At 50.7% G+C, this 27,945-nt stretch overlaps 1 protein-coding gene across 12 annotated transcripts in view; it reads left to right on the forward strand.

Annotated features, from left to right (window-relative positions):
• LOC126543780 (CUGBP Elav-like family member 1-A) overlaps positions 1-27,945 on the forward strand; it is a 575,682-nt gene that overhangs the window by 388,338 nt on the left and 159,399 nt on the right. For all 12 annotated transcript variants that reach the window (XM_055062366.2, XM_055062365.2, XM_055062364.2 and 9 more), the window contains one exon: positions 14,394-14,442. In XM_055062366.2, coding sequence (XP_054918341.1) covers positions 14,394-14,442 — 49 coding nt within the window. The remainder of the gene's footprint in view (positions 1-14,393; positions 14,443-27,945) is intronic.

Genomic DNA, 27,945 nt, shown 5'->3' on the forward strand with positions numbered 1-27,945 from the left:
CCTCTCCACCCCTTTTAGTCGACCGGCAGCGTGCGGAAGCCTGCAGCTTTAATCTCTTCCCCCCCTCCCTTATTTTCTTTTACCTCTTTCCTTCTCTCCCTTACGTTCGGGGCGCACACCGCCGACACGTCGTAATTAGCGAGCGAGGTCTTTCCGTACACGTGGCGGGAGTCTCTGCACCGTCGTTTGTGTATTTTCCCCGTTTTCGTGTTTTCTCCCTTTTTCCCTCCTGCTGGAGTTTGGGATCGCTCATCACGCGATTTTTTTTTCTTCCTTCTCCGCCTTGCCTATACCGAGTATCGGCGTATAAAGAAAGAAAGAAAGCAACTCTCTCTTTAATGGAGTTCTCGTGTTCGGCATGTTTTTCGTCGGCGCGTTCCCTATTCCCAGTTTGCCCCCTCTTGTTTCCCCCTCCCACGTCTTCTGCCCTAAGGTCTCTCCCCATTGCCGTCGACGATCTCTACCCTCCCCCCTCCTCCCCCTCCGCCCGTGCACCCGTTACAGCTGCGCGCGACCGGCGCTGCCGTCTCGCTTGTCGCCGCGGTTTTGTTATCGACGAGCGAGAAATGCGTGGCGTCGTACGTAACGTCTGTTTTCCGCGCCGCGGATCGGGCTGGAAACACGCGACCAATGTTTCTGAATAGCGTTATGCGCAGAATGAAGAAAAAAAGGAACGAAGCAGAAGAGAAAGAAAAAAAAAAGCAGCAATTGCGTGTAGTTCTGCGCTGTCGCTAACTGAAAGCAAACAAACGGAAGAAATCTTGGAAGCGCTTTTAATTTGCCGCCGCGCGTTGATCGCTTGCTCTGTTATTCCGGCCTTTTCGCCCACCTAGGAGCAGGCTCATTTTGCTTTTAGTTTGCGTTTTTTTTTTCTTTTTCTTTTACAACACTGAAAAAAAAAACATTGTCGCCTCTCATCGCTTATGGAGGAGTTTAAGGGGAGGAGGGGGGGTGGGAAGACTGTGGTTGCTGTCTACCACTGCGGGGATACTTGCAAGCTTATTAGTCTTCTATAGTCGTCTACGCTAAAACATCAAGTGCTGCTCCGCATGTCGTCGTTTTTTTTTTTCCCCCACTGTAAAGCTTGCAGTTTAATGCAGTATAGGACTACTTGCTATGAGTTGCTATGAGTGCTACCGGCACAGAGCTCGCACTAGTGGTTGATGATTGCCTGTTTTGTATAGACCGGTCTAGTTTCAGCAAACATAGGGAAGTGGTAGCGTCGAAAAGAAAGACGTAAATAGATATCCGATCATCAAAGAGACCGCCGACAGAGCATAACATTAACCGGCGCTCTCGTTAACGTGTCACCTAGATCATGACGCGAAAATGCAGGCGCGTATAGTAAGGCTGCCATCTTCAGCTTTCGTTTGACTCTCCCTCAGCTAGGCCACGATATGCTTGCCGTCGACTTGGTTAATGTTTTTTTATTTCTTTTTTGTTATCGCTGTCACTGTTTTTAGAAGCGGGGGCAGTGCGAAACTGCCTTTGAAGGGACCGCGCGTCGCGGGCGAAACGCCCCGCGACTTTATCTCGTCGCCTCTTCAAGTGTGGAGCGATGACAAAAGCCTCCAAGTTTGGAGATTTTTCAACAAAACAAAAAAAAAAAAACGGCCACGAGAAGAAGACGTCGTCGAGTGGGCAACGTTGGTCTTCGGGGAAGCGGTGGAGGGAGAAGCGGAGACTAGGGAGCAGAGGGAGGGGACTGAGGGAGGGGGGAAGGGTACAGGGCCGGATGAGAGGAGTTTACAATGCGCGTTGGCTCTTTCCGTCAGGGTTTCTAGATCGATACACGCGGGGGCTGCCTGCGAGAGATTGATGGTCCGGTTATTTCCTTGCTGGAGGGACGGGTGTGTGTGTGTGCGCGCGCGCGCTTTTTCTGTTGCTGTGTGCGGGGGTGCTGCGTCGAATTGTCCGTATATTTGGGGGGGGGGGGCGGAGGGGGTCATGCGGGTGTGCCCGGGCCCCCAGCTTGTCCGTCGACCTCCGGCCCGACGGAAAAGCTGGGCCGCTGCCGGTGCGACTTCCTCTCCCTCCTCCTTTTTTCTTCCCGTTCGTGGCTGTGAGCTCTCTGTGCCGTTTTCCCCGCGCAGCCTGTGCTCTCGGCTCGCTGAATCTTTCCCGAAACGTAGGGTGTAAGGAGGAGAGGCGCAAGCTTTCTTGAAATTCAATACACCACCCAACTCCCGGCGTCTCTGGTTCGCTCCTCAATTTTTCCCCTTGTTCATTTCGCAGTTCGTTCTTTATGACTCTTTTTCCTGCCTTCTTTAGCGATGTTTCTCTTCGTCGTTTGACTGCATTTCAAAACATGAAGGCAGCGCCGACTTGGTTTAAAGCGTGTATAAGCGTAAAGGCAGCTTGTAGGGGTAGTGGGGGCCGTAGTTTTGTTTCTGACGCGGTTTCATTTTCTTTGCTTGTTTGGCGTTTGTTTGTTTTGTTCTGTGTTTCCGGAGAGTGTTCCGCGTGTTTGGCTGCTTCTAAATGCGTGTGAAGTTGAGTGCGTGACATTCCTGGCTTTCGCTGCGCCTGACATTTAGCCCTACAATGCCCAACGTATCAGACGTGCTACGCAAAGCTTGGTACCTCAAAATTGTGTTTTCGGCACGGGAGGCTTGTTGTGCAGCCTGTAGTACCGTTTTTGATTCGCTGGAGCGGGATTTCACTTGTGAATAGTGCAGAAAATGAAATGGTAATAATTACTACGTTATCTATGTTTGAACTCTCATAACATCTGACAGTCTTTTCTTTATTTTTTATTACCTTTGTTGCAAACTTGCGCACCATGGCGAGAATCAAAGCGCAACAAGTTCTTGCTTCCGTTGATTTGGAACTGTGTTTAGGTTCGATTCTCTACGGCGCCACTCGTAGCCCGTGTGTAGCTTTAGGACGTTAAACCGTATAATTTGATAGGGTTTCACTTTTATTTTATTTTCCTTTTATTTGCCAGGTTACCGTGTTTGCAGCCAGCTCAGCTTGTTGAACTCTGTCTTGGGGAGGGGCAGCCAACTGCCATGGAGACTACTTTGTCGTTGGTCTGCATGTTAACAAGTGTCGCCTGTCTTTTTCTTCTGCTGCCTTCGTGCTGTACTTAAATCGTCACACTGTATGTACATGTGCAAATAATCGTAGAGCTCGCGCCTGAGTTGTGTCTGACGGAAGAACGCTCACAGCCGACGACACCGCTTGCTGGCGGACAAACGAGTCCTCACGGGCCGGTTGCAACCGGCCCGTGCAGCTTCCTCTGTAAGCACAGGAAGCTGTGGCGGCGGCCGCCGCTTGACAAGCGAGTCATCACGGCGCAAGAAAATGGGCAGCCGAGCGCCTCGGCGCGCGTGGCCACCGATAAGCGTCCGCAGCTTGGATCGGGCGAGGATTAGGCTGTCACTGGCTCGGGTCGTCGCCTCCCGGAGGCCGTGATCAGGAACACACATCGTGGATTGCTCCCCCCCCCCCCCTCACTACCTCGCCCGATACCCCCCCGAATCTTCGAACGTATAACCGAGATCGATTCTGCGCTGCCGTCACCCCCTCACCCTCTTTCTTGCCCTCGCCCGACATTCTCCTTCGCCATTAGCCGTTGTGCAACTTTCCTTCGTTCTCGTGTGGGCAAAAGTTCCGGGCCGTCGAGGCCGCCTTCGAAGATTCGCCCGTTTGAGCCAGCCCAACACACTTTGTGCTAACTTTGCGCGATATCTCCCGCTGGCTATGATTGGGAGCTTGGCCACATTGTGTTTCGACGTTGCCGTTCACTTTGACGAGTGAGCAGTTCGGGGCTTGGCTGTATATCGCTTTGCTTGCGCTGACACTTCCGGTTTTCCCCAGTTGTTTCATTTTGTTCCTCTCCGTGAGGAACTGTACGAATGTTTCGTGTGTTTTTTTTTTTCCTCCAGAATTCTAGCGCTCTGCGAAACGCGTTGCATTTGTACATTTTTTCTTGTTTAACACATCGAAGCCTTACCGTACTCAGCGGGCGGCTAAAGGAGGAAAAAAAGGAAGAAAAGAAACAGCCTCGCGAGTGCTATTTATAGCATTTCACTAAAGACTTCGCAGCCCATTATAGGCTGAAGGAGGCAAACTTGACTTACAGTAGCCCCTTATTGAACAGAAGTCTAATCCTTAAGCTTTGTTTTGCGCCGATGGTTCTTGTGATTTTTGCGACGTGGACCTTTCCGCGGACTATGTCTAATACTCGTGAGTTTTGGAAAGCCGTGGCGGTTCAGTGGTTTCGACATCAGTCTGCGACAAGCTCATTAATTGGTCACTGGCAAGCTGATTCGTCAGTCACCCATTCTCGTGAGTGACCAATGCAGCTCCGGTCATTCCACCTATACACCTATACTTGGGCCCGCGTGAAAGAGTCCGAGGTAGTCGAAAATCACTGTGGAGCCCTCCGTTACACCCGAGCGGCAACCTTGGGACGTTAAGCCCTATTTGTCGTTAGAAAGCGGCTTAAACCGACTGGTCGGCCAAAGGAAACCACTACCATATTCTACTACTCCATTACCGTAGCATTTAAGCGTTGACACGATTTCTCGATAGCAGCTAAACGTGTACTTTGTGTGCAGTTATGTTTAATCATATACCGCCCCGTGGTATTTTCGTGGAGGTGCTGGATATCGATACCCAGTACCTCCATCCAAATGCCACGGGGTGGAATGAGTGATGCGTATGCGCGAACTTACGCGTTATTTAGAAGCTGCGGCAACGCTGCACATGCAAGGTGGTCGAACCAGCCACCAGATCGCCAGATCTCTCTCCCCCCCACGCTTTTTTTTTTGAGTCAGCATGTTTTCAACACCACGCCCTGCTCCGTAACATATTATTCTTATAGTTCAGTTCATTACCGTGATGTAGCTATCCTACGTTATCTTTGTATCCCCAGTTCGCACGATGAAACTTTTTTGTCGCGTTTCTCAGCTTTTCTGCGTTGCTGTTTTTGAAAAGAGGCACACGTGTTGCCTCAGGCGCACTACTACTGTGTGTGCGTGCGCGCGTGCGCCTACGCATAAATGTATGCGTGCGTGTATCGAGACGTGCGTGCCGTCGTAAGGCAGCGTATACTTGTCTCTCTACTACATTCCCGGCTTCTTTCTTTTTTTTTTTCGCGAGCGCTTCTTTCTTTTTTTTCCTTCTTCTTCTTCCTCACTTACCCTCTGGAGGCCGGGTGTTGTACACACACAGGACTCTTCGTGCAAGGCGTCTCTTGTCTGCATGTTGATGAGTGACGCAACATTTCGCCGCGGGGTGAAAGGATGCGCGCATTCGTACGCGACGAGAATCGATCTGCCGCTGCTGCCCCCACCGACGCCGTTCTGCTCACGGTGCGCGCGGTGGCGGGCTTGTTGCGGGTGCGACGCGACCAGCGCGTTAAAAGGGGGTGTTCCCTCCGGCTTGGATACCGCGTACGGAATCCTCGCCAGTTTTTTCTTACGAAGGCGCTTGTGCGAACCCTGCCACCATCCATAGGACGTGGCACACCCGCGAGTTGGGCGCTTTCCTTTTTTCTTTTGCTTGATCGAGAGTGTGCCATTGATATTTCTCGCGCGATGTCGCCATTTCTCTCGCTTGGTTGTGTATGTACCGGGTGTCTCAGCGCACACTTTCACAATTTTTAATGGTTACCCTCGGCAGTGTAATGGTTTGGGTCGGGCATGAAGTAGATGGTAGCTGGCCCATGCCGTCGTCCAACTTATCCACGCTGAAGACGTTGTTGAAGGGAGAGACTTGTTCTCATCGAGAACGAGGAATATGGGTTTATTTGCAGTATTTACATGAGAACGTTACAGTTCCTCAGTCTAACATGACTGAAAGAGGAATGCGCACTGACGAGCCGCCAGCGGCACCTTAAGTACCCTCTGTCCTCCCTAGATCCCTAGGTGAGGGAAAACGGCCGTTCAACCTTCGACCAAATGGAAGCGTCCAAAGTCACCGTAGCCGACTCGCCTTTGAGGGGAGAGTTTACACAATCACTTCCGCACAGGTTTCACTGAACACACCGAGGTGAGTGGGTTCTCGCAGACGCGATGCTTGCCCCGAGCAGGCGCCTCTTCATCCCAGTGTTGACTCCGCAGACCACCGCGTCTTGTCATGACTTCTAAGCCACGTGAGACGGCCGCAAGACATCTTCTCCCAAGATTTCCACCGCTTCCAACAAGCCGTGACCGCGACGGTGAATCCACTAACAATACTTGGTCCGCCGACCTCGTTTAGTCATAGCGGCGCCGAGGGGGAGTTGATGCGGCACATCGTCGCCCCTACAAAGCGAGTCGCCGCATCAGGTGGGGAAGGGTTCCACGGTCGCTTCTGGGAAGCGCGCCATCCCCGCAGCAGCAACTGACTGGAAAAATTTTGTAGGTCGGTACCCTTGCAGGCCGTTCGTAACAGCAGATAGCGCAATTCTAGCTCATGAGGTGGTCTGCTCGAAGAGACGAACACTGGTTGTACGAGAAATTGAAACGCATAATCGACGTAATAAAAAACATTCGTTCATTAACGTTTTAACTAATTATCTCATGGTCGATGTTGCAATTAACAAATTCTAGCCGTGAATTTCGCAAGGCGGGTCAACTTGAAACGAATTCTCACGGTGACACTAGTTTAGAGATATTAATTCCCGAACTATTCGGAGAAATGCATTGGCGTTCCAGTTACTTCCGTAACAAAACTTCGTTTTATGCATTCAAGCACAAAAGTGACTGGAACGCCAGTGCATTTCTCCGGAGAGTTCGGGAATCAATATCTCTAAACTGGTGTCACCCTGAGAATTCATTCCAACTTGATCCGCCTTGCGAACTCCATGGCTAGATTTTGTTATTACAACATGGACCATAAGGTAACTAGTTAGAACGTTAATTAAATGTTTTTTTTTTAATTTGTAGATTATGCGTTTCAATTTCTTGTGCAAGCTACTGTCCGCCTGTTCGAGCAGGCCACCTCATGAGCTAGAGTTGCGCTTTCTGCCACAGGCAACATTTAAGAATTTTTGAAAGCGTTCGCTGAAACATCCCGTACACATACGATATGCGTCTTGTGTGGTTAGCCTGCGTGGTTTGGGTGTGTTACACCGTTCGTTGGTTGCGCTAACTCTCACGTATTTTGACAGCGCAAGATCTCTACGCAAACGTTCGAGTCCGCCTGCTTGAGTCGTTCCGATATTTCGTGGAAAAATATATATCGACTTTCTGTAGCAGGCAATCTTCGCGAAAGTACGAGTAAACCGGGATATCGAAGGAAAATACGGTTCTTAAAATACTTGCACATCTGTACAGCCAGGAGGACGCGTATCCAAGGCAGAATGGTCTGTAGAAATCTGTGGACGATTGGTTTACGTTGCCTCAAATGACTACATTAAAAGATCAGTTATGTTCGTACGATTGCTCGAGACCTTTGAAAGCGTAATGTTGCGGGCGTTCAACGGATCCGCGTTTTTAGACCTACATCGACATCTCTGCGAAATAAAGAGTCCCTCGTTCTGCCTTTAATGTCTTTGAATGTTCGTCGCCAACGGCGCGAGGAAGCATAACTGTAGATAAAAAAACGATCGACCACATCCGCTGGGGCGCGGTTGTGCGTGTGCCCGAGCTTTCCACATCTTGCGGCGCCGTTCAATCTCTGCTTCGTCCGCGCGCGGTGCCAGAAATGCGTGGTTCCGCGTCGTTTCGAGCAAAATGCGGTCGTCGTCCCCTTCCCGAAGACGTCGAGAGTATATGGCGGCGGGGGTGGCCGCGCATCTTCGCCGCCTACCCCCGGCCGGCAATCGACTCTGGCGGTGCGTGCTGGAGAGACGACGACGACGAGGCGTCGCTCTCCGCGCCATTTGCGGAACGACTCTCTTAAGGCACGCGCTCGCGCTCCCGTCATTGTTTTCCCGGGACGCTTTCGGGCTCCTGATGGGAGCATTCCCGCATCGAGGCTCTGGGAGTGGGTCTGCCTGCTCGCGCGTTCTTTCGTGTGCGGTTCGCGGGCGTCTCTTCGTGTGTTCTGGCAATCGCTGGCGTGTTTCTTATTGGACGCATATAGCTCTCTCTCTCTCTCTCTCTCTCTCTCTCTCTCTCTCTCTCTCTCACTCACTTACACACACACACACACACACACACACACTGTTTCTGTATGTGTGTTGGTTCGTTCGTTCGCTCGCTCGCTGGCCTGTAGCGGCAGTTCCTCTGCTCTCCGTGGTGGGATTGAAAGCTTTGTTCGCGTCACCGCTCAAACTACTCTCTGCTCGATGGTACCTACGCCGGTGCGTGTGTAGTGTCGCGTATACGTGTGCTTCGTCGACGGAGGCCGTCCATCTTAGTGTCCGGATCTCGGACGCTTGCAGATGGTTTTGTTTGCGATAATGGACCGAACGGAGCGATGGCAGCAACCCCCGCTAGCTTCGGTGGCGGTCGCAGATATGTGGAGGCCCTTTTGCCATAGTTTCGAATGTTGCTTCGCGTGATATTTCGAGCGTTGCGTCGGACTACGTCTAACGGCGAAAACAAATAGTATTTCTTTGAACGCGTAACACAGTTGTGTTTTCGCGAGGTTGCTGAGAGGGGAATTTCGAGTACTGCATGAAGTGTTTAATTGTGCTCAGCGAAATGAATAGGTTGAACGTCAAAATAAATGGCGCTCCACGATGGTTAAAAGGGCTGTCTCGATCTGTCACGCGATAGCTGGCTTCAGAAGGACTGCGAGTGTCACGTTGCCACGAACTACGTCATGGCGATGAAATGACCGGCTAAGGTGTGACAGTGACTCGACTACACAGTGACCCGGACGAGGGCGACAACACGGCGACGACGCCAGGGACGATGCAATGATTACGAAGACCCGATGGTGGCACGATGACTTCGGCACGACGGCTCCGTCGTGATAGATCTGGGATCGAATTCTCGATGGCCACAAAAAGCTTCTTTTATTGTCCTGCTCACTTCTGCCGAGAAAACATTCTACCACGGTTCTTGCAACGGAGCGTACAAATATAAGAGGAAAGTTGCCTTTCAGTGTCATTCGCTGTATGCTGCATTATTAATTGGGGTGTGCGTAAATGGGAAAATTTCGAATAACTAAGCGAACAGTGTGCTATTCGACTCGGTCTTCCAATGGAGTAGTCGCTATTCGTTAGTGAGAATATTTTCGAGCGAAAGCTTTGCTGACCGTGAACTTGTGATTTCGCCGTGGCGGTGCTCCGAGGAGGCACATGACGTCACAACGCGCACCTCGCCGCGGATATTTCTCTGTCGCTCCATAGTTACTACTGCGCATGCGCCACTAGTAGCACGGAGCCACAGGTGTTCCGCCGCTGCGCAGCGCCGTGGCTATCCGCCGCCGCCGTTTGGTATGACGTCACACCGCGTTCCTTGTCGTTGCGCTCGCCTCCGCTCGCTTCGCCAGCTGCGTCGCATGCCTGATAACATGTCGGAGGATTGAAAAGGAGAGCTCGCGTGAGCCGCAACCGCAGTGGAGGCGGCAGTCTGGACGACGACAATTCTGGTAAGCAGGAGGAGGCGTGGAATCGGCATCGGACCGAGATGAAGAGAAAACGAATCGTCCAGGAAACAGACGAACAGCGCGCCGGACGACTGGCCAAACGCCGCAACATAGCTAGGCAACCAGACTAACCTGGACTTGCAATCAAGATTAACCAAGGCTAACTATACTATGCATTAGCTTTCGCTACGGATATCCTGGCTTAGCCGAGCTAAGCCACTGCCATTTTTTTTCGAATACTTTTAGAATATTTCAAGACGTCTACTGCACCCGGTTAACCAAAGCTGGAGCAAAAGTATACGGCGAGATTTCACCCCCGTGGGCATAGTACAGATACAAAATATGACTATTTTCGTAGTAGAGCAGGCTACGTCGCTTAGGTAGCCGACTACGTAGTTCAACTACGTCTAAACCTTCCAACTGATTGCCAGCGGTGGGATTGTCCAACTCTCACAACGTTACGTGCTTATAATATGATCATTTGCACTTGCTGAACAGTCTTGTACAGGTTAATAAACTGCTTGTTTGCTCGTATTGCGCCATTTGTGCTTTTAACAAATAACACTTCATAACACACTATGCAATGACAGAATTTTGCTATACAAAACTTTTGCCGCCGATATTTTCAGCCCAAATGAAAGCTTGGTTGCTGAAATTGCTTGCCACAACCTTGTTTTTCAGGCATAAACTGTCGAAAAATAATGAATTTCACGCACTTTTCGCAAAATACCGCGTGTAGCGGCCGCACCGTGAACTAGAGGAATTGACGTTCCTGTGACGCTGTCTGTGCCGTATACCGGCGAGCCAGCCATCGCCCGAGTCTCAACCGCGCAGTTGCCCTCGGCCGCATACTTGTTTCCGCAAGCATAGCTTGTGCCCAAGTCTTCAACATCGCGCTCTGCGTTGCGTACTGCTTTGTGATGTGACGAGCAAAGCACCTGGCACAACGCGGGAGATTGCCTCTACGCTGCTGCGCGCAAGGGCGCGGGAAAGGTATCGTCGGGCGAGACAAGCCGTTTCGCACTTTTCCGGCAGAACCGAAGCTTCGAAGGATATAGATTCGCGCTGCGCGCCCGTGGTAGCCGTCATGGGTGCCGTCAGAGCGTGACTTCCTGTGCTGCGAACACTTCGGGGACAGTGACTATCAGACGAACCCTGCTTTTCTGCAGGGCTGCGGCGTGTTAGTGAAACACTTTGAGGACGCTTAAGCTTCGCCTTCAAGAGTGGAACGCGATAGCGTTATCGCACCCCGTTCGCACCGCCCACTCATTCGCTCGGCGTGCTCTTGAGTCACACGCAGCGTTCGGCGCGGCAACGAAACGTGCGCCTGAGCAAGCGGAAGGAACCAAAGAACACGGGTGTCTCGAAGGGAGAAACGATCTACGCGAGCCAAACGTCGTGATCGGCAGGGACAGCCGGGCCGTGACGCGTCATGAAGGCGGACGCGATCAGGGGGCTGCCGCCTCGATGGAATCGTCGTCTATCTCGCTTGGGAGCCCCACGCAGACGCATGGATTCTTCGCGTACGGTCACTATTGCGCAAGGGTGGACTGCCTGCATCGGCGTGCGGATATCGTCGACACAACGCGCAAATAGCCGCCCTGTTTCTTTACGGTGTTGAGAAACTTCAGCGGGAACAATTTCGGGAAACAGCTACAACGCTTTGTTTCATATCCAACTTCAACTGCTTTCGAAACGGCCGTTAACTGATTATTCGAATTGTACGCTTGGACTAATGCATCGTTAGAAAGCGACTGCAGAGCGAGTTCACGTCGCACTTTTATGCAATTGCTCCGTTCGTGCAGTCGTTTTCACTCGCACCTTGCACCCTTGCGCGCTCACGAAACACCGAGAGGCGGACGTCGGGTAAAGCGCCGGCTGCCCACCTCTGTTGCTGCTGCTGCTGCTGCAAGCCGGCACAGATGACGTCACGGCGCTCGGCGCGCAGCCCCGCGCGTACCGGTGTGGCATGTCATTCGTTAAAAATAATATGTGAAATAAACACTGCTTACGGGAACAGTAACACTTCTTCCGAGTCGAATTTCGGTGTTTCCCTCATTTAAAAAAAATAGTTGTTTAGTATCCCTTTAGGAATACTATAGGATCTGAACATGGTTTAATATTAAATGCGATAACGGATGTTCGTTGTTCGATAGCTATTCGACTCGCTTCTGGGATTATTCGATTCGTATTCGATTCGTTCTTTAAAAAAAAAACACTATTCGCACACCCTTACAACCGCACACTGTACACAGAGGCAGCGGAACAATATCCTTGTCGTACGAGTAACAGAATGCTCTTTTGCCTTCCGAATCGGATGTGCCGACAGCGCCTCGTGTTATGGTCACTGTAACGAGATACTCTTCCATGCGTTTTCTACGTGACTGTCCTCGCTCCAATTTACAGGGACGATCGCTTGCAATCGCGATAGCGCGTTTCGACCAAAGACCTCTAACAGAGGAACTTATTTTTGAATGCCGATATCGCAAGCCATGGCAGCGGAGGGCGACGAGGGCACTGTCGCAGTTTTTAAGGTCAGCGGACCTGCATAAGCGGCTGTAGCCTGATGTTCGCAGTGCTACAAGTGATATGCTGTGCCGTGACAGTGTGTAGTGATAGTGAACCGCCGTGATTGCGTCTGTTCTCTCTCTCTCTCTCGCTCTCTGCTTCCCGATCTCCTTACCTTCCCCTTTCCCCAGTGTTATGTTGCAAACTGGATTTTCCCTTCTGATTAACTTCCCTACTTTACCCCCTTTCTCCTCTCGTTCTTTATGCTATAGAACGTACTTGTTCTTTTATTATTTTTTCCTCGAGTGTAGGTCGTGCGATTTCCGATGTTTGTGCTTCTGACTCTCGTCACTCGCCCGCCTCGCGAAGCATGGCAGGCTCGGTTCTTCCAGGGCTCGTGCATCCGACCGCCACTCCCGAGGAGAACCGAACGATCGGCGCCGCTCGCGCGCGCCTTTTTAAGTCCAGCCAAGCGTACCGGAGCACGTTCGTAAACATTGACCCGAGAATATCCTTTGTGTTCGAGGAGAGGCTCGTCTCCCCTGTGTGCGTGTGTGTCTGTGCTCCGACGAGCAGCGTGGTTGTTTACTGCTGCTTGCTCTCTGCCCAGTGTCTAACGGCGGCCGGGGTATTTGAGTGCCCGGCGAGCCGGCGCGAGTTTCGTCTCCCAGGGCCGTGGGTTTGTTCCGGGGCGCGCCACTAGCTCTCTCTCTCTCTCTCTCTCTCTCTCTCTCTCTCTCTCTCTCTGTTGGCTTACTTGTTCTTCCATGCGCTCCAATGAACACTTGCCCTAGCCTTCTAGCTGTGCTCTTTCCCGATTTTCTCTTTTTCTTCCCCCGTTCGACCGGGAGCAGTGGAGCCAGTAATGCGTCGAAAGCAGCAATCGGTTGTCTCCGAAGCATTAGCTCAAGGTGTGTCGGGTTAGCGTACGCGCGTATAATCAATAGAAGCTTACGAAGCGTAGCCTTAACGCTCGACGGACACAAGTGAGATTAGTAGAGTTTGCCCTTTCACAAAGAAAAATAAGTCACGACGTTCAATTGTATTTCAGGAGGAGGCTCATTGGATGCTACAGAAAGTCTGCAGAAACGCAGTGAAACTTCTGTAACGACTTTCGTAAGAGAAAGTTGAATTATTGAATTCCACATTTTTATTGCCAATGGACATCTTGTCGTGAGTGGTTCCCTGGCACACCATTAGAACGCCAAAAGGAACCACTGCTGGCGACGCCATCTCGAAGTTCGCGCTCTAGCGCTCTCCGTGACGTCATAGGTTTTAGACAGCGTGTGCACGTGACAGGACGGCTGTTTATTGATAACGAGAGATTACATTGCCTTACTAAGGAGTCAGAGACACAACCCAGTTAGTTTGCAAATTTTTCTTTTTCTCCACAGATACGACTTTGATGCACGAAAACACTTTTACTTCCGTGACGTCGCAATGACGCACCGACTCTTTGATTTGGCGTCAAGTTCGAGGGAAAGGCATTCTCCATTTATTGCTTAAGCTAGTAACCTGATTGACGGCCATATAAAGGGTTTTGAGAGAGTTCCTAATCGTTCTAGGTGTCCTTTTTTTTCTATCGTTTGTTTTTCTGATCCGTGTCCGTTCGTCATAATGCTAAGGGTTAATATTTGCGTTGAAAATATTTTGCCTCTGGTTTCCTTATGTGTTATTCATGCGTTATACTTATACGTTACTGTTAGAACGACCGTTTTATTCTAGCCTACGAGGCTTGTAACGCGGTGACAGACGCATGCGGTAATCGCAGCAGTTGTAGCCGTTAGCGGCCAGAGGGTGAAGCACGGTTTGTATGTGTGACGCTGTGAAGCACGACACTTCGCTAAGTAGTGCTTATCGCTGGCATAGCAAAACGCGCGCCGCCTGAAAGGATCTCATGCGTGCTCACCCACTAGCGTCACTTGCGCATGCGCGCTTAATAAGTGTTGTATACGCCACGAGAGTCGCAAAAAAAAAAATGTGTTCGAAGCAGTTGGTCTGTTTATGTTGTGCGCCTGGAAATGTGAAAAGGTGGCGACGCTGCTGTTTGCTTCAAATAATAGCGAATGTTGTGTCGGTCGCGTAACATATTTTTAAGTTATATTCCAGCATAAACTGCGGGAGTAACGGCAAATTAAACGTTGTAAATGGTGATCGATGTCATAAGCTACGACGGAATCGACATACCTCAAGCTATCCGGTGTTTGCTATGGTGCTTACTGTTCTTGACTGCGTTGTTGTTTCTCATAACCGCGGTAGTATCTTCTTTCTCTTTTCTTTTTTTGCGTTCGTGGTAAATACGTGTACAACTATGCTGTGAATAGCTCTTGCGACTTGTGTGTCTAGATAAATTAAGAGAGTTCCGTAGTGCTTCGGCTGACGCTCATTGTGTGCCTTGTCTCTCATTCCAGATGCATCATCCGATACAGATGAAACCGGCTGACAGCGAAAACAGAAACGGTGAGTGTTTGCCCGCTTTTACGCTTCGTCGCCGAACCGACTCGATGTGCACCTCTGTTCCGTCACACCGCGCCCTTTGGAAGCCAAGTGGCTTGGCCGTTTCGATGCAGAACTCCGGATTGCCGGGTGGATACCGGCCATGGCGGCTGCATATCGAAGCTGGAGGGGGGTGGGGTGGATGCAAAAGCCTGCGTGTACTTAGATTTGGGGGCGCGGTAAACAACCCCAGGTGGTCGAAATAGATACGGCGTCCCGCACTATACCGCATGTCTCATAATCAGATCATGGTTTCTTCAGGTCAAGTGTTTAAATATATTTTTTTACCCCCTCCATCATGCAATGCGCGGCCGTCTCCTCTCGTGGATCGAAAGTGATCGCGATCACCAGGCGCTGAGCCACAGCGTCACGGATAACGGAAGAAAGCGGAGAAGATACAAGTTGAAAAATTTCTGTGTACCTTTCTTTCGTAAGGTACAGGCACACTTTATTTAGCGGAAAGTTACGAACAGCAGAGGCCGAAAAGAAACGTATTGAATTTACTAGGAACATGTCTGAATAATCTTGCCGGAGGCATTTACGTGCGAGATGGGGCCGTATACGCCCCCGCCCGATCTCGGAGGCAATAAGGCCGGCACAAGTGTGCAATCACTACATTTTTGTGCGCGCATTTTGCAATCTTGTGCTGCCCATTCCTTTTCGCCAACACAATATTTTTCTTTTTTCTTTTCTTTTTAACTTGATTGTACATTCGCAAAGTCGCATGACGAGCCTAAATTTCTACAATACACGATACATTCGGGAAAGCTGGAAGGTATCTAGTATTCATTACACGTCGTTCTGGCTCTTCTTTACCTTGTGCGGCACTAATATTTCAAAAGTCTGCTGTTTACATTCGCTGGGCCAACCTTTACCTTAGATATTACTGTCTTTAATCCAAACGGACTACTTTTGCTCGATGGACACCGCAACATACATTATTTATTCACTTTCTTAAATGCATATTTCGTCATTCTAACAAAGCGCGTGTCATAGACCACTTTCGTAGTGGTTAAAGCTTGCTTTCCTGCGCGACAAGCAAGCACCGTTTGCTTGCATTATGACGTGGGCAAAATGTAGACGTGGCTCTCGAGATGAAACCTCGCGCAAAGACACAGCGTGATCGCCTAGCGCTCTTTCTTCGTTTTGAACGGTGACCGGTTCCGCCATTAGTTATGCAAATGTGCACTGCGGAGAAGCGCTCCTGCGAATCGTGAAAAGGGTTTTATACCGGATCAGCCGTGCATGTTACGCCACAGTTCGTCATTTCGGGTATAGTCCTCATTTCATAACTTAGCCTTTCGAGGCTTCCATGCGTAGCTACGTTCATAAAGAAGGGAGAATTGACGCAGCGACAACTGCTGTGTAACGTTTCCTGCCGCGAACACAGGATTCGAAATTTCTCCCTCAGTCCGGCCAGTGGCTCGGCAGAGTTTGTTTACACAAGGACCGCTTGCGTCGCCCGGGGGCAATTTTGTTTGTGAGCTTCGGCCGGTAGAACTGCGTGCGGGCGCCATTAATCATACCTGTTGTGAAACTTCGGTTCTTGTTTCAATAAGCTGCACGCCGAGAACTGAAATCTCGGGGTTTCTTTCGCGTGCCGTTCGTTTCCTGTGCTCGGGAGAAGGAATACACACAGCGTCGAGGGTTGCCGCTATGCCGATAAATAAAGTGCGTTGTTGCTTCTTCATATAGGTAATGCATAACGTTAACTGCTAACGATAACTTCGCAGTTGCGTGAATTATGGCGTATAAACATTGTGCGCGCACCACTGGTTAAGCCTTTTACTTTTTTCCTTTCCTTATCTTTTTGTTCCGTCGGTGGCCTGCTTCGCGGCTGTGTGACTATGGCGTTCTCCTGCAGGGAATTAAATGTAGCGCTTTCTACCCCTCTCCTCTCCGGCCGCAATCCGTAGGCGGCGCAGTGAAAAAAGAAAGTAAATGAAGTTAGTTTACTGAGTATTTCCTGCACGTATCAGAACCCAAAGTGGTCAAAGCTCCTCCGAAGCCGTTCACTACGGCGTGTTATAGCCCGTCTGTTGATGTGAGAGGCTAAACTGCGCAAGTCAACCCTACACTCGACGACAAAAGAAATGTATAGCTGCTGATTGCGGACGATACCACAGTGCTCGTTAGACAAGATCTTCATGTTCGCTCAACGAGGCCGGTAAAGTGTAACGGTTCTATGCCGATTATATTCCTTGCCGCGCCTCGTCAGTGGTTAGCGGCTCTCCGCGTAACGTTTATCACTGGGATCGGCCGGCTGTCAGCGGCGGACGATAAAAGAGAAGGAACAGAATCGAGCGATAACAATCTCGACGTTACACCGGTCCCGGTTACGACTGGCTAACGACAGACGACAATGTGACGCCATCTATAGCGCCTTAGAACCACAATGAAGCCAGTAACTAGGTTCGTGGCAAAGTCGTGTGGGGTAGAGAGAGATTTGCTTCGGTACAAGCGGGGGCACGCGCAAGCACGCACACTACACGTATATCACGCGCGCACGTACACACGAACATAACGCGCGCACACGTACAAACACACGTGTTCGGATATGCACACACACACACGCGCGCGCTCAGTTTAGACGTCTGTGCCCCATGCGTGCGCAGGTCGCGTCAGCCGCTGGCCCCCGCCGTTTGGCACGCGCCTTGCCCTGCGTGTCTTGAGTGCTCTGTCATCGCATTGTTCGCGCGCATCGCCGGGAAGAACAATGGAGTCGCTGTGGTCAGGTGCTGCTCGAGGTTGTAAGAGCGCTCGCGACGTGCGCGTCGCTAAGGGTCGCGACGCAGCGTGTGGTCCGACTTGCCGCGGCGTTGCCTCCGCAGCGACGACGTGTTCCGCTTCGTTTGTTATCGTATTTTCGTCGTCTGCTCACGCACGGCCTCCTGTATCGCGACCTATAGATAACGCGCTCAGTTGCGTGCAGTGTGGCTGCATACGAGTTCGGAAGCCCGCTTTTCGTTCTGCTTTCCCTAGGGCACGGTGGAAGAAGATGTGCGCGTTGAATCTCGGTGCATTTAAACCTTTTCGCATCTGTTGCTTTTCGCGTACCAGTTATTTGATCCATTGAAAATTCTAAAAAAAATAAGGAGAAATTATGCGTGATATTTTCTGCGACCGGAGTCATCGCAACCTCTTTAGTTTTCCGGGAAAGAAAGATTTGGCTTCGCGTTTGTAGAGTGACCGGAATTATTAGCTCGAAAGAAAAGCTTCGGTTGTGAATCTGTTGCGCCGCGCCGCCTTACCGTCTCATAGACATCAATTGAAATAGAATATACATCAGCGAGCTTTTTTGTAAATGCCCACCTAATGGACATATACACACGTTTCAGCCGCTGCTGAAGGGCTCATTGGCGGGGGGTGCCTGTACTCACGCGTACCCCAGCCCAGCCAATCAGAGCTTCAACTGTACACGAAGTGGTCATGTCCGCTAGGTGGACAGTTACATAATACCCCTCCCCCGAGCTTATTTGAGCCTGGAAATTATTCGCCGACAGCTGTAGGCAAGATAGCGCATGCTCACCTCAATGGTAGTATTATAGTACCAAGTTGCTTGCAGAGCTGCAGTCTGCTGCTGCACACAACTGTGGGAAGCTTGCCTGCCGCAGGCTGCGCAGGTGGGTCGGGGCGGGCAGCTCTGCGGGGTGTCGTCTGTTCCGTCGCTGGGCGTCGTTCATTGTTTGGTGGCCCCGACCGACAGCAACTCTCGAGGCGGCTTCGAGGAGGATCGACTCGTGGACGCTGTATTAGTGTCGTTGCAAGTGGCCACCTGTTCCGACGAGGACACCTGCGCGAAGTGCGACAGTGTGTGTGTTGTGTGTGTTCGACTTCATGGCTTGCGAGTCGTTGTGGGCTGCGGTAGTTCTTTCCTTTTTTTTTTTTTTTTTCAGGTGCATCGTGTGAAATATTGCGTCGGGTCCGCTTTTGTCGCGCTAGACTCTTCACTAACACGGCCACAGACAGGTCACTGTGACCTTCATTGTGAGACATAATACTTTGATGTGCCTTTTTAGACTATTCAGAAACCTGTAGTAGTCTTAAGTTCGAGAACGTTTGCATCTACCTTAGCCATACTCTGCATAGCTTTAAGAACGCATGCTCATTCCTGTGAGAACCTGTTCAACCTGATTAAGGTCGCTTCATTTGGCCACTGCTTGAAACCGGACTCACACATGGCACTTAATAGGTCAATTGTCAGAGCCCTCGGCCGTTATGGAAAATTTTGACATGGCGAACTGTGAACTGGTGGGATTGCGCCATTAGGCCAAATCGATGGCCATTGGCATTGGTTGCCAATGCTAATAATACGAATATCTGGTAGGACAATTTTATGGGGTTAATAATAATAATAATAATAATAATAATAAGTGATGATTGTAAAGACGTGTTTTTGTTTGTAGTTCTTCCAGCACCTCAGTCCAGCCACCCCGCGGTACTTGTAGACCATTTTACTTTGGCACAATTTGGGGCATTGTTGGCGCTGCTGAGCTGATTAATAAGTAGCTCGTTCAGTACCATGTGGAACCATATCGTAGAGGTTCATTCGCGCACAGAGACCTAAGGCTCGGTCTACACTTACATCGTGCGTCCCTTCGTCGAGAACTCTGGGTTCACGCGAAGCGCGCTTTCAATCGGGCCGCGAGCCTGTTACCAGCGTACTTGCTGTAACAACATGGTTACGCGAGAGCAGTCGGCAATCTTCCTTTACTTCGGAATCGTACGTATCGCCAATATCAACAGAACGACGCGCAGTCGTTTCCGCCGTGTCAAGTTGCCCCCGGTGCTAATGGTCTCTTACGGTCTCTTGCTCGCGCGTCTCGATCACGTCTCGCGGAGCCGCGCTTCTCGGAGCATTGTTTAGTAGCGCGATGGCATCGTCGTCGCCGATCCATTTGGAATCTCATCCTGCCGGCTGCCCTATACGCTTCCATCTCGCGAGTTCCATGCAGTGCAGCAATGCCCGCTTGGAGAGTCGGCCCACCGTCCGGCGTCGTGAACCGAAAGAAGGATGCTCGCCCATTGTCCGGCGCTAGCTAATTCCTCTGTGCTGGGCGAACGCAATGATTAGTGGCGCACGCTGGGACCGCGCCCCTAATTTGTCTTTAGACACGTAGCCGCGGTGCTCGTTACCGATCCTCCGGCGGGCTTAGCCGATTCGGTAGCTTTTCCTGCAGTGCACAGAGTGTGCGAGGTGGAGTACAGTTCCTTCCGCGCTTCTTTTGTTTCCTTCTTTTCCTTCTTTCGGTTGCTCCTCTTTCTCTCTCTCTCTCTCTCTCTCTCTCTGTATAGAGGCGGACGGGTCTCGGGAAGTGCGCACCGTTTGCTCGGCGATATCCGAGTCTCCTTTCCGGCAACATATAGCCAGGCGCAGCAGCCCGTGACTACGACCAACCGGAAGGCGCGGAGAAAATCACTGTGTGGTTGTCCCAGTGTTCTTCCGTTGGGCCTTCCTTCATCGGAAACTCTTGGTTGTTGGATATCTGGTGGCAATGGTGCTTCGCTTTCTGCCCGCCGTCCCCGAAGAGCGCAGTTCCCACTGAAGGAGGAGAAAAGTATAACTGAGAAAGGAGACAGCTAGGGGGTCGCTGGGTATACGTTAGCGTGCTTGCTATTTTCCCGTCTTTGCGTTCCACTCTGCTTTTTTCCCCCTTTGTCTCTTCTGCCTTTTATATGCTTGATGAGCGTCTCTGAACTTTCTTTTTCCATCCGGGCGCGATAACTTATTTTTTGTTGTTGTTGTTGCTTTGGTCAGTAACGGTTCGTGACACCACTTCCTGTCATTTGCGGCGGCCTCTTTTCTCTCCAAGCGTTCTTGCGCGGGCGTTCGTCAACTGGCGGTTGATCTTCCCCGTTCTTGCGAGTACTAGACCCCCCCCCCCCTTTTTTTTTCATTTCTTCTCGTTTTCCACATTCGCCTGTGCTTGTCTTCGAGTCTTCCTCGAAAATTGAGCAAATTTGTTATTGGCTTCTAACGTGACTGCCTCGATAATTCCGTCCCTACGCTTCTTCCAGTGTGACGCTGAACGTACATGGGAACGTCATGTTCCAAAACGTGTTGTTTCGGTGAAGCGAATATAAAAAAAAAAAATCTCGAATCGTAACGTCGGCACCGTTTTGTTCTTCTTTTAACCGCCGCGGCTGCTCGGTAGCTACATGACTTCTCCCTGCTGAGGTTGCCGGTATGGTTGTCAACGGTGGCTGCTGTTTATCGATGGCGAGGAAGGCAGAAGTGACGATGCACTAAGTTGTGCTCCTGTGCACCCAAATAATCTCTTGCTGTCAAAAAGATATCCGCATATCGCTCAACGGCATCGCTCGTCTTATCCCGGTTGTTTGTCCGTGGCGTCGACTCTTATCAGTCAATAAATGAATTGATTATCTGTATTTCCTACGTCGGCTGTTGCTGCGAGACATCGAACCCAATCAAGTAGGCGATCAGCCTTTCCTGCCTTCTATAAATAGGTATTGCTTATCTAAACACCTGGCGTCTAAAACGTGACGTCTCTTTCGTTGCGACCGTGCACAAACTGCCACAGCTATACTTGGGTGCTTGATCCTCAGTTACGTGACGCTGTTGGGGCATTCTCTATTGTATTTCCGGTCGTTTGCATGCGCAACGGCTCCTTAGCAGATTGAAAAAGGCTAACTGTCGCAAGGTTTATTATGTTCTTACTGTTCGTCTTTCCTCTTTCGAGTAGTTCCTTCACTTCGCCTTACATTCCTGGGCGGGTAGCGCAGCGAAATCCAAGTGCCGCGAACTTTCTGTTTCCCTTTTATTTCCTTGTTTCCTTTCTTTTTTTTTAATGCGTAGCCCACTTTCCACGGGCCACACTTCTTCGCTCTCTCCCTCCCTGCGACGCGGCCATTCTGTCATGTACTACGAGCGAGATTTATTATTCCTTTCTCTCCTCATGCATTCGACCACCGCGCCCCGTTCTTTTGGGGAACAGAATATTCCCGGCTCCCATCCCCTTCTTCCCAGTCTTCCCTATATCGGGTTTTGAGGCGAACGCCCGGAGACGAGTATTCCCGCCGCTTCTGTCGTTTCTCTTCTCTCTTTACTTTTCATGGCCTCCCTTGCTTCCAGACAAAAAAAGAGAAAGAAAAAGAGAACTGTTGATATCTGCATGTTGCTGATTTTTTCCCTGCGTTTTTTTTTCTTTATCGCCGGTGTTCTTGCGGTATTCTTCAGCGGCATGCCAGCAGGCTAGCTTCACGCCGAGAATGTACAGCCTTGCTCTACGCTTGTGTGGCTGCGTGCCGTGCTGTCCGCCTCCCTTTGTCCTCGCAAAGAAAACGCAGCAAGTGATAGAGAGATGAAAAAGCAAAATGAGGAAAGGGAGGAACAATTTTCAGTGTATCTCGACTCCCTTTTGTTTTGTTTTTTTGTTTCTTTCCGGCTGCCGTTTACCTCCGTCTTCGTAGCCTAGTTCCGTGCACTGCAATTGTCACCGAAGAGGAGTGGCGTCCACTGTTAAAGGCAACACGAGCGCAGAGCATGTCCGCAGGTTCGTCTCTCGCGGGACTTCAATCGCTTACATTCGCAGCAGATAACCTGTTGTTGTTGGCGGCTCCGACTCCTTTCGGTACACCTCTACAATGCACTGACATTGTTTCCGCAGCCACTTGCAGCTATAGGGCGCGAGCAAAGTGAGAGCTGAAAATTTGAGCGTTCCCTTCAACAGTGGACCGCCCTGTACAAGGATAGCGGAGGCGGGCCAGCTAGTTTTGGGTGCAGGTTGGCGGTAAAGCCAGGCCACAAACAACATCATGAAAAGACACTACAGCGTCGCAGCATCAGCGTTGCTCGCGCGATGAACACGAGAGAGCAGGGAACGTGTATAGGGAAATACAAAAGAAAAAGGGAAACAACGACGAAATAAAATTAAACTAATAAAGATGTCGATGACACAACAACCCAGATTACCACGGTCCTTCTAAAAATAGGATGTCTGACAGAAGCGTTGCCATCAGTACCGAAGTGCGCATGCCTATCGCTGGATGCCGGCTTAGACACCTAGCCAGTCGCTGCGTGCTCTTGGATTGTAAGGCGAAGTGGCACGGACAGAAACTAGAAGCAGAGATGACGAACGCTAGCACAACCTCAGTGTGCGGCGACTCCACACGGAGGGTTTCTCAGTGCAATCGATGCGCCCGCGTCTCTAGACACCGCGCCTAAAATACAGCTACAGTAGGCTTTCGTTATAGTTGCCGAATCCGTTTGTACTAAACAGAAAATCATCTACAGCAGGCCACCGTCGTCGTGTTCATCGGGTCGCGTTGTGAGCGTTCTTCTGCGATGCTGCCGCTGTTTAGCGCTGCCTCCTCCGCACCGTGTCGCCACTTTCTTTCGCGTTGTGTGAATGGTTCGAAAGGAATTCTCCTAGGACGGCGCTGTGGCTGCGTTCTTTTTACGTTCGTCTTGCGTGTCCGTTAATCCGAGCGCGCTTTTAGGCGCGCGTCGTCGTCTCCACTGCACCCAACTGTTCTCAACCATCGATGTTGTTTCTCTCTCTCTCTCTCTCTCTCTCTCTATCTCTCTCTCTCTTTACCGCAAAACAGCCAGCGCGCATATCCGACGGGGCGCGGGCCACGTTCTTTTACTTTATTTTCTTGGTTTGGAACATCATTCTTTTTCTTTCTGTGTTTGTGTTAGTAATTTTGTATAGCTCAAACACTAACGTGTCACTCTTTCCCCCTCCCTTGATTTTGTGTGTTCTGCCCGGTCTCTACTTTTGTTCATTTCTGGAGGGACTTCTTTCCTTTCGACGATGTGATAAGGCTTGCAACCCCTCTCATCTTTCTTCTGGCATTTCCTCTTTGCATACTTCTGTGGCGTAACAGTTCCGAGGTCCTTTCTCTCCCCTTCAGAGGAGAGAATGGCTGCCCCCCGCCCAATTTTTTTTTATTCATTCCATTTCATCCTCTTGGAGCGTTGTCTTGTCTGCTCTTGATCCGTTATTCCCTTCGAATTTTTTTCTTCCTCGCCGCCGACGTATTCTGCCTAGGTACATCCTCAAACTTGGTTTCTTCCGAAGGCTTCGAGATGTTTCTCCATCTTCACTTCTCTTGCTTTCAGTTTGGCCCGATTTTCATATGCTCGACGTCTTTGTAATATCAGACGCCGCATTGCAACTTGTCAGCCGTGTTCTCTTCGCTTTTACTAGAACTTTTCTTCCTCCGGATTTCGTCGATGCCTCACTGATCTTTGGTTGCCCCTGGTCGAATGGAAGGCGCAAGTTCGTGGCATTGACGCTTCCTTTGCGCGTATATATATATATATATATATAATGTGTGTAGTTGCCGTTTTCTATTCATACTCTCCTCCCGCAATCTATTACCAGAGTATCCTCCTGCGGTGGCATCCCCGTCCTCCGCTTGCGTACTTCGGTAAGCAACTAACATTAATGGACTGTGCGTCGCTGGGGCTCTTGTGCTTTACTTTATTCCAGAAGCGAAAGCGGGCAAATTCTTTCAAAGTTCAACATGTTAACAGTGCAACGACTGGGATAACAAAGGAGCTAAAGTATACACAGCGAGTGCATATTAGCTTCTCAAGGTTCATTGAACAGGCTTTTGATTAGCCAGTGCATGCGCATACGAGCGATACTGACCCTGGGGGTTCAGTTTTCAACACGTGGGCTTTTCGAGCCTTATGTCAGGCGTATACGCTGTCTGTCTGTCTGTCTGTCTGTCTGTCTGTCTGTCTGTCTGTCTGTCTGTCTGTCTGTCTGTCTGTCTGTCTGTCTGTCTCTGTCTGTCTCTGTCTGTCTCTGTCTGTCTCTGTCTGTCTCTGTCTGTCTTTCTGTCTGTCTTTCTGTCTGTCTGTCTGTCTGTCTGTCTGTCTAATAGAATATTTAACGAACAAGCAAGGTTACGGCGAGTTAGATTATGATTGTGTTGGGCAGGAGGTCCGGTGCGTTTCCGTTAGTCTGGGCGATTACGTCGTGAGACTGCGGGTGGTGACGTTTTGCATTTGCCCTGACAACAGCCGAGCAGAGTATTTTGTGCGAAGCGCCAAACTTCGAGGCGCGTACATCCAGCTTCTTCACGATCACCGGTTGTACGTAGACCGGTGACGCGGACAAACCATCACAACAAATAAATGTCCTTGCTTCGCCTTCTTCGAGGCGCGTCGCCTTCCACGCAATCCTCCCGTGCGCAGGCGTGCGCTGCTGTGCACAGAGTCGCTGGGTCATGTGACACCTCCGCCGCCTGCACCGTTCTTTTGTTTTCCTTTCCTTAGTTTCCAGCTCCGCCTTTCCCTCGCTCTTTTCGGCGGGCGTACTCTTGTTCTCGGTGGCGCGCTCGTTCATTGTATCTCTCCGGTATTTCGCGTCCTCACCCTGTTTATCGCATCTTCTCTGTGTCTTTATACATCTTCTCGTTATTTCGCTGTCGTTTTGTGCCGTGTCTAGGCGCACTGCAATACTCTTCGGCGTCCGTCGCTGTGTCGAGCTGCGCGGCGAAATTGAAGCCGGCGCCTCCGTCCTTGCCCGCCCGAGAAACGACGTCGCTTCCCAGATTGCGACCGCTCTTCGCCGTTGTCGTCGCCTTCCTCTTGTTATTCGATGCACGGCGACTCTGGCAGATGGAAGCGTAGTTCGCTGCTGCGCCAGCGCGCGTTGTGAGCGTCTGATTTCTCGTTCTACCGTGTGCGCCTGCGAGAGGACTTTCTTTAGCGGCTCGCCTGTAGTGCGGGAGAGTGTTTAGAGGCAGCATCTGCTAGAAGCTGGAGCCGCGTGCTGTTCGCTTCGGTGCGTGGGCGTTCGTTACATTTGCCAGTGCCGGAGCGCTCGTAGCTTTCCTTCGAGGTCATGACTGAGCAGGTGCGTGTGCTGCTGTTCGCCATGCGCATTCTAACCCACTGCCTATGAAGACAGTACGTAAAGCTCGCGCTCTGCCGCTGTGCTTTGTAATGAATAATGTGCAAGTTTTATTACATCATATTTTTTGTGGTCTGCGCAGCGAAATTAAGGAAAACGAGTGGCCGCCACACAATATGACGCGAAGCTCTCCCACATATACAAAATAAAACAATGTTGTACTGTAGGGAGCATTCGCTATGACAGCCAGTGCAATGTTTCCGCAGGAAGACTCGCTTTTTCGGGGCACCAGCGGTGCCTTCGCCTGCGATTTACGCTTATATTCCTGCTTCCACAATTACCTGCGCTTGACTATCCTTTTGCGGCATCGACCGCTTTTTTCTAAGGACTCCGCGCATGCCGTAGTATCGCCGGCAAGCACGCATCCTTTCTGTTTTTGCTACCATCGTGCTTCACTGTTTTGCTTTCCGTTATGTTTGGTGTGCCTGCTAATCTTCCCCATATTTCTACGCCTCCTCCCCCCCTAACACCTTCGCAGGAAGAACTTCCCTGATGTTCTTTAAATTAATATATTTTCCCGAGTTTTTCTTTTTTTTTTCTTTCCGGCTCCTAATCATCGTTCACTTCTCGTTCGCCCGCACGAAGGTGTGCGTTTTACCCACGCCTCCTTCCCGCTTACCCTGCACGCCTTTTCCCCAATCGGGAATCGTTCTTTGTTTCGGCCTGCGTAGCGTGAAGCTTAGCATTGCGCCCTTGTAACGCGCGGGCTCTCTCGGTACGGCGAAGCAGGCCGAAGGCGGGGAGTGGGGAAAGGAGAGGGTCGCTAGGGATAAACGCGCGGAAAGAGTAGCACTTGCAGCTTCTCCCAAACCCCGGGAAGCTGGTGGCGAAGAAGTGAGGGAGGCTGGGGGAGGGGGGAGTAACGGCTTCTTCCCTACGGCGTGCTCGCTCGCTAAACCGGCCAAGAAAACAATTATTTCCAGGCTTCCTTCCCTTCTCTCCCTCGAGCGCGCCCGCGCTTCGGCGGTTATAAATGATCGTATCAGGAACATCTGTTTCGCCCAGAGACGAGCAGCTCCTCTTTTTCTGCTTTGCGCGTCGGTGCTCGGGCACGGTTACGGTTTTTCCACTCGCTCATCCCGGTTTGCTCCTTTATTTTTACTAGTTTATTTATTTATCACCGTTTCCTCCCCTCAACTGCCCGCATTCTTCTTTTTTGGACCCTTCGCTGTTCGTTTCGGTGAAGTGCCACCGCCCTGCCTTCGCTGGCCTGCCTGCTTGTTTAGTCTTCCTTATTCTGAGCGTAGTGGCCTTTTACTATCTATATATCGAGCTTGGCCGCTGTCTCTATTCATGCGTGTATAGTCGCCTGCATCCCCAGCCCGTGTGTCTCGTAACAAAAGGATGTCTAGACGAACGCTTTCTTACTGCGCCAGCGCCCAAACTGAATACGGCAGTGCACTGTATATCGACGTTGTCGAGCCACACTCTAGCCATGTACAGTCACGATCAAAAGTTTAGGGACCAAAGGTGCCGTTCCTTTTTTTTTTTTTTTTTTTTTTTTTGTAGCCTGGGCATTCCGGCTGAATTCAAGAGCGCACGAATACGCCAGCGTGTTTGACCAATACACTATCTTAAACGAATTCCAGGCCGCGGAGCTGAACTTCAATATATTTTAATATTTTGCTCGTGCCATGGTCCCCAAAATTTTGATCGCGGCTTTGCCTGTAACGGTAGGGTGTGACCGCGCTGTTTAGCGCCGGACGTCGCCACGCCGACTTTTGTTTCGCATGGATGTTGTGACTAACATACTGTTTAATTTTCTCATTTTCGTTTTTTTTTACATTTAATTTTTGCTCATACTTAGTGGTCATGTGATTGGTCAATCGATATAACGCCCCTAAGTTACGCACTGGCTTTGCAAAACGCCGTCGTAGAGCGTAGTTCGCGCCACCTTGGCGTGCAATGCGGAGACGTTTTTGCGCTCTACGCCCATCAAAATCGGATCGCAGTGGTCGGGCAGCGAATCCGCATCCTTGCGCTGAGCCGTAGAACAGCAAGACACATTAGCCACTGAGTCGCAGCGGCTTGTAAGAGAGCGTGATTTTCACTCGAGGCGGGGTAAGACTGCCGCTATTGCTTCCAAAAATCGTGGAAGTAGCGCGGGATCTCGTTGGGTGAACCATTCCGCAGCTTGTACCAAGTAAAGTTGCAAGTGAGGCACCCTTGTCACCGTTTCGTGCTGGTTAGGTGTTTTCATTCGTATGGATGACTGTGCACGCGATTTCACAGAACTGGAAATTAGTATATGTAGCACTACTTCCGAGCCACTTGCTTTCGCGACCTTTGCCTTTCAACGCGTTTTTTTTTTCTCTGCTACCTTTTAGTCTACCTACTGTCGAGATAGGAAACGTGCACGCTTGTGCTGATTTCGTGTGGTTCTGTAGTTCTGATTTCGTGTGGCTCCGCGACACCGTGGACTGCTGTTTTCACCTGCGCTCGCTGGTGGCCTTCCAAATTTCCCTCCGCGAAAGCATGTCTGGCGCCGCCCAGTGATTACAAAATACAGCACAGTACCAATGCAATATCGCGGCGCACTTATCGGCACGCCGCACAACGCTCGGCGTTGGCGCTC

Source organism: Dermacentor andersoni, chromosome 10 (genome assembly GCF_023375885.2).
Source record: "Dermacentor andersoni chromosome 10, qqDerAnde1_hic_scaffold, whole genome shotgun sequence".
In the NCBI taxonomy this organism is placed as follows: domain Eukaryota; kingdom Metazoa; phylum Arthropoda; class Arachnida; order Ixodida; family Ixodidae; genus Dermacentor; species Dermacentor andersoni.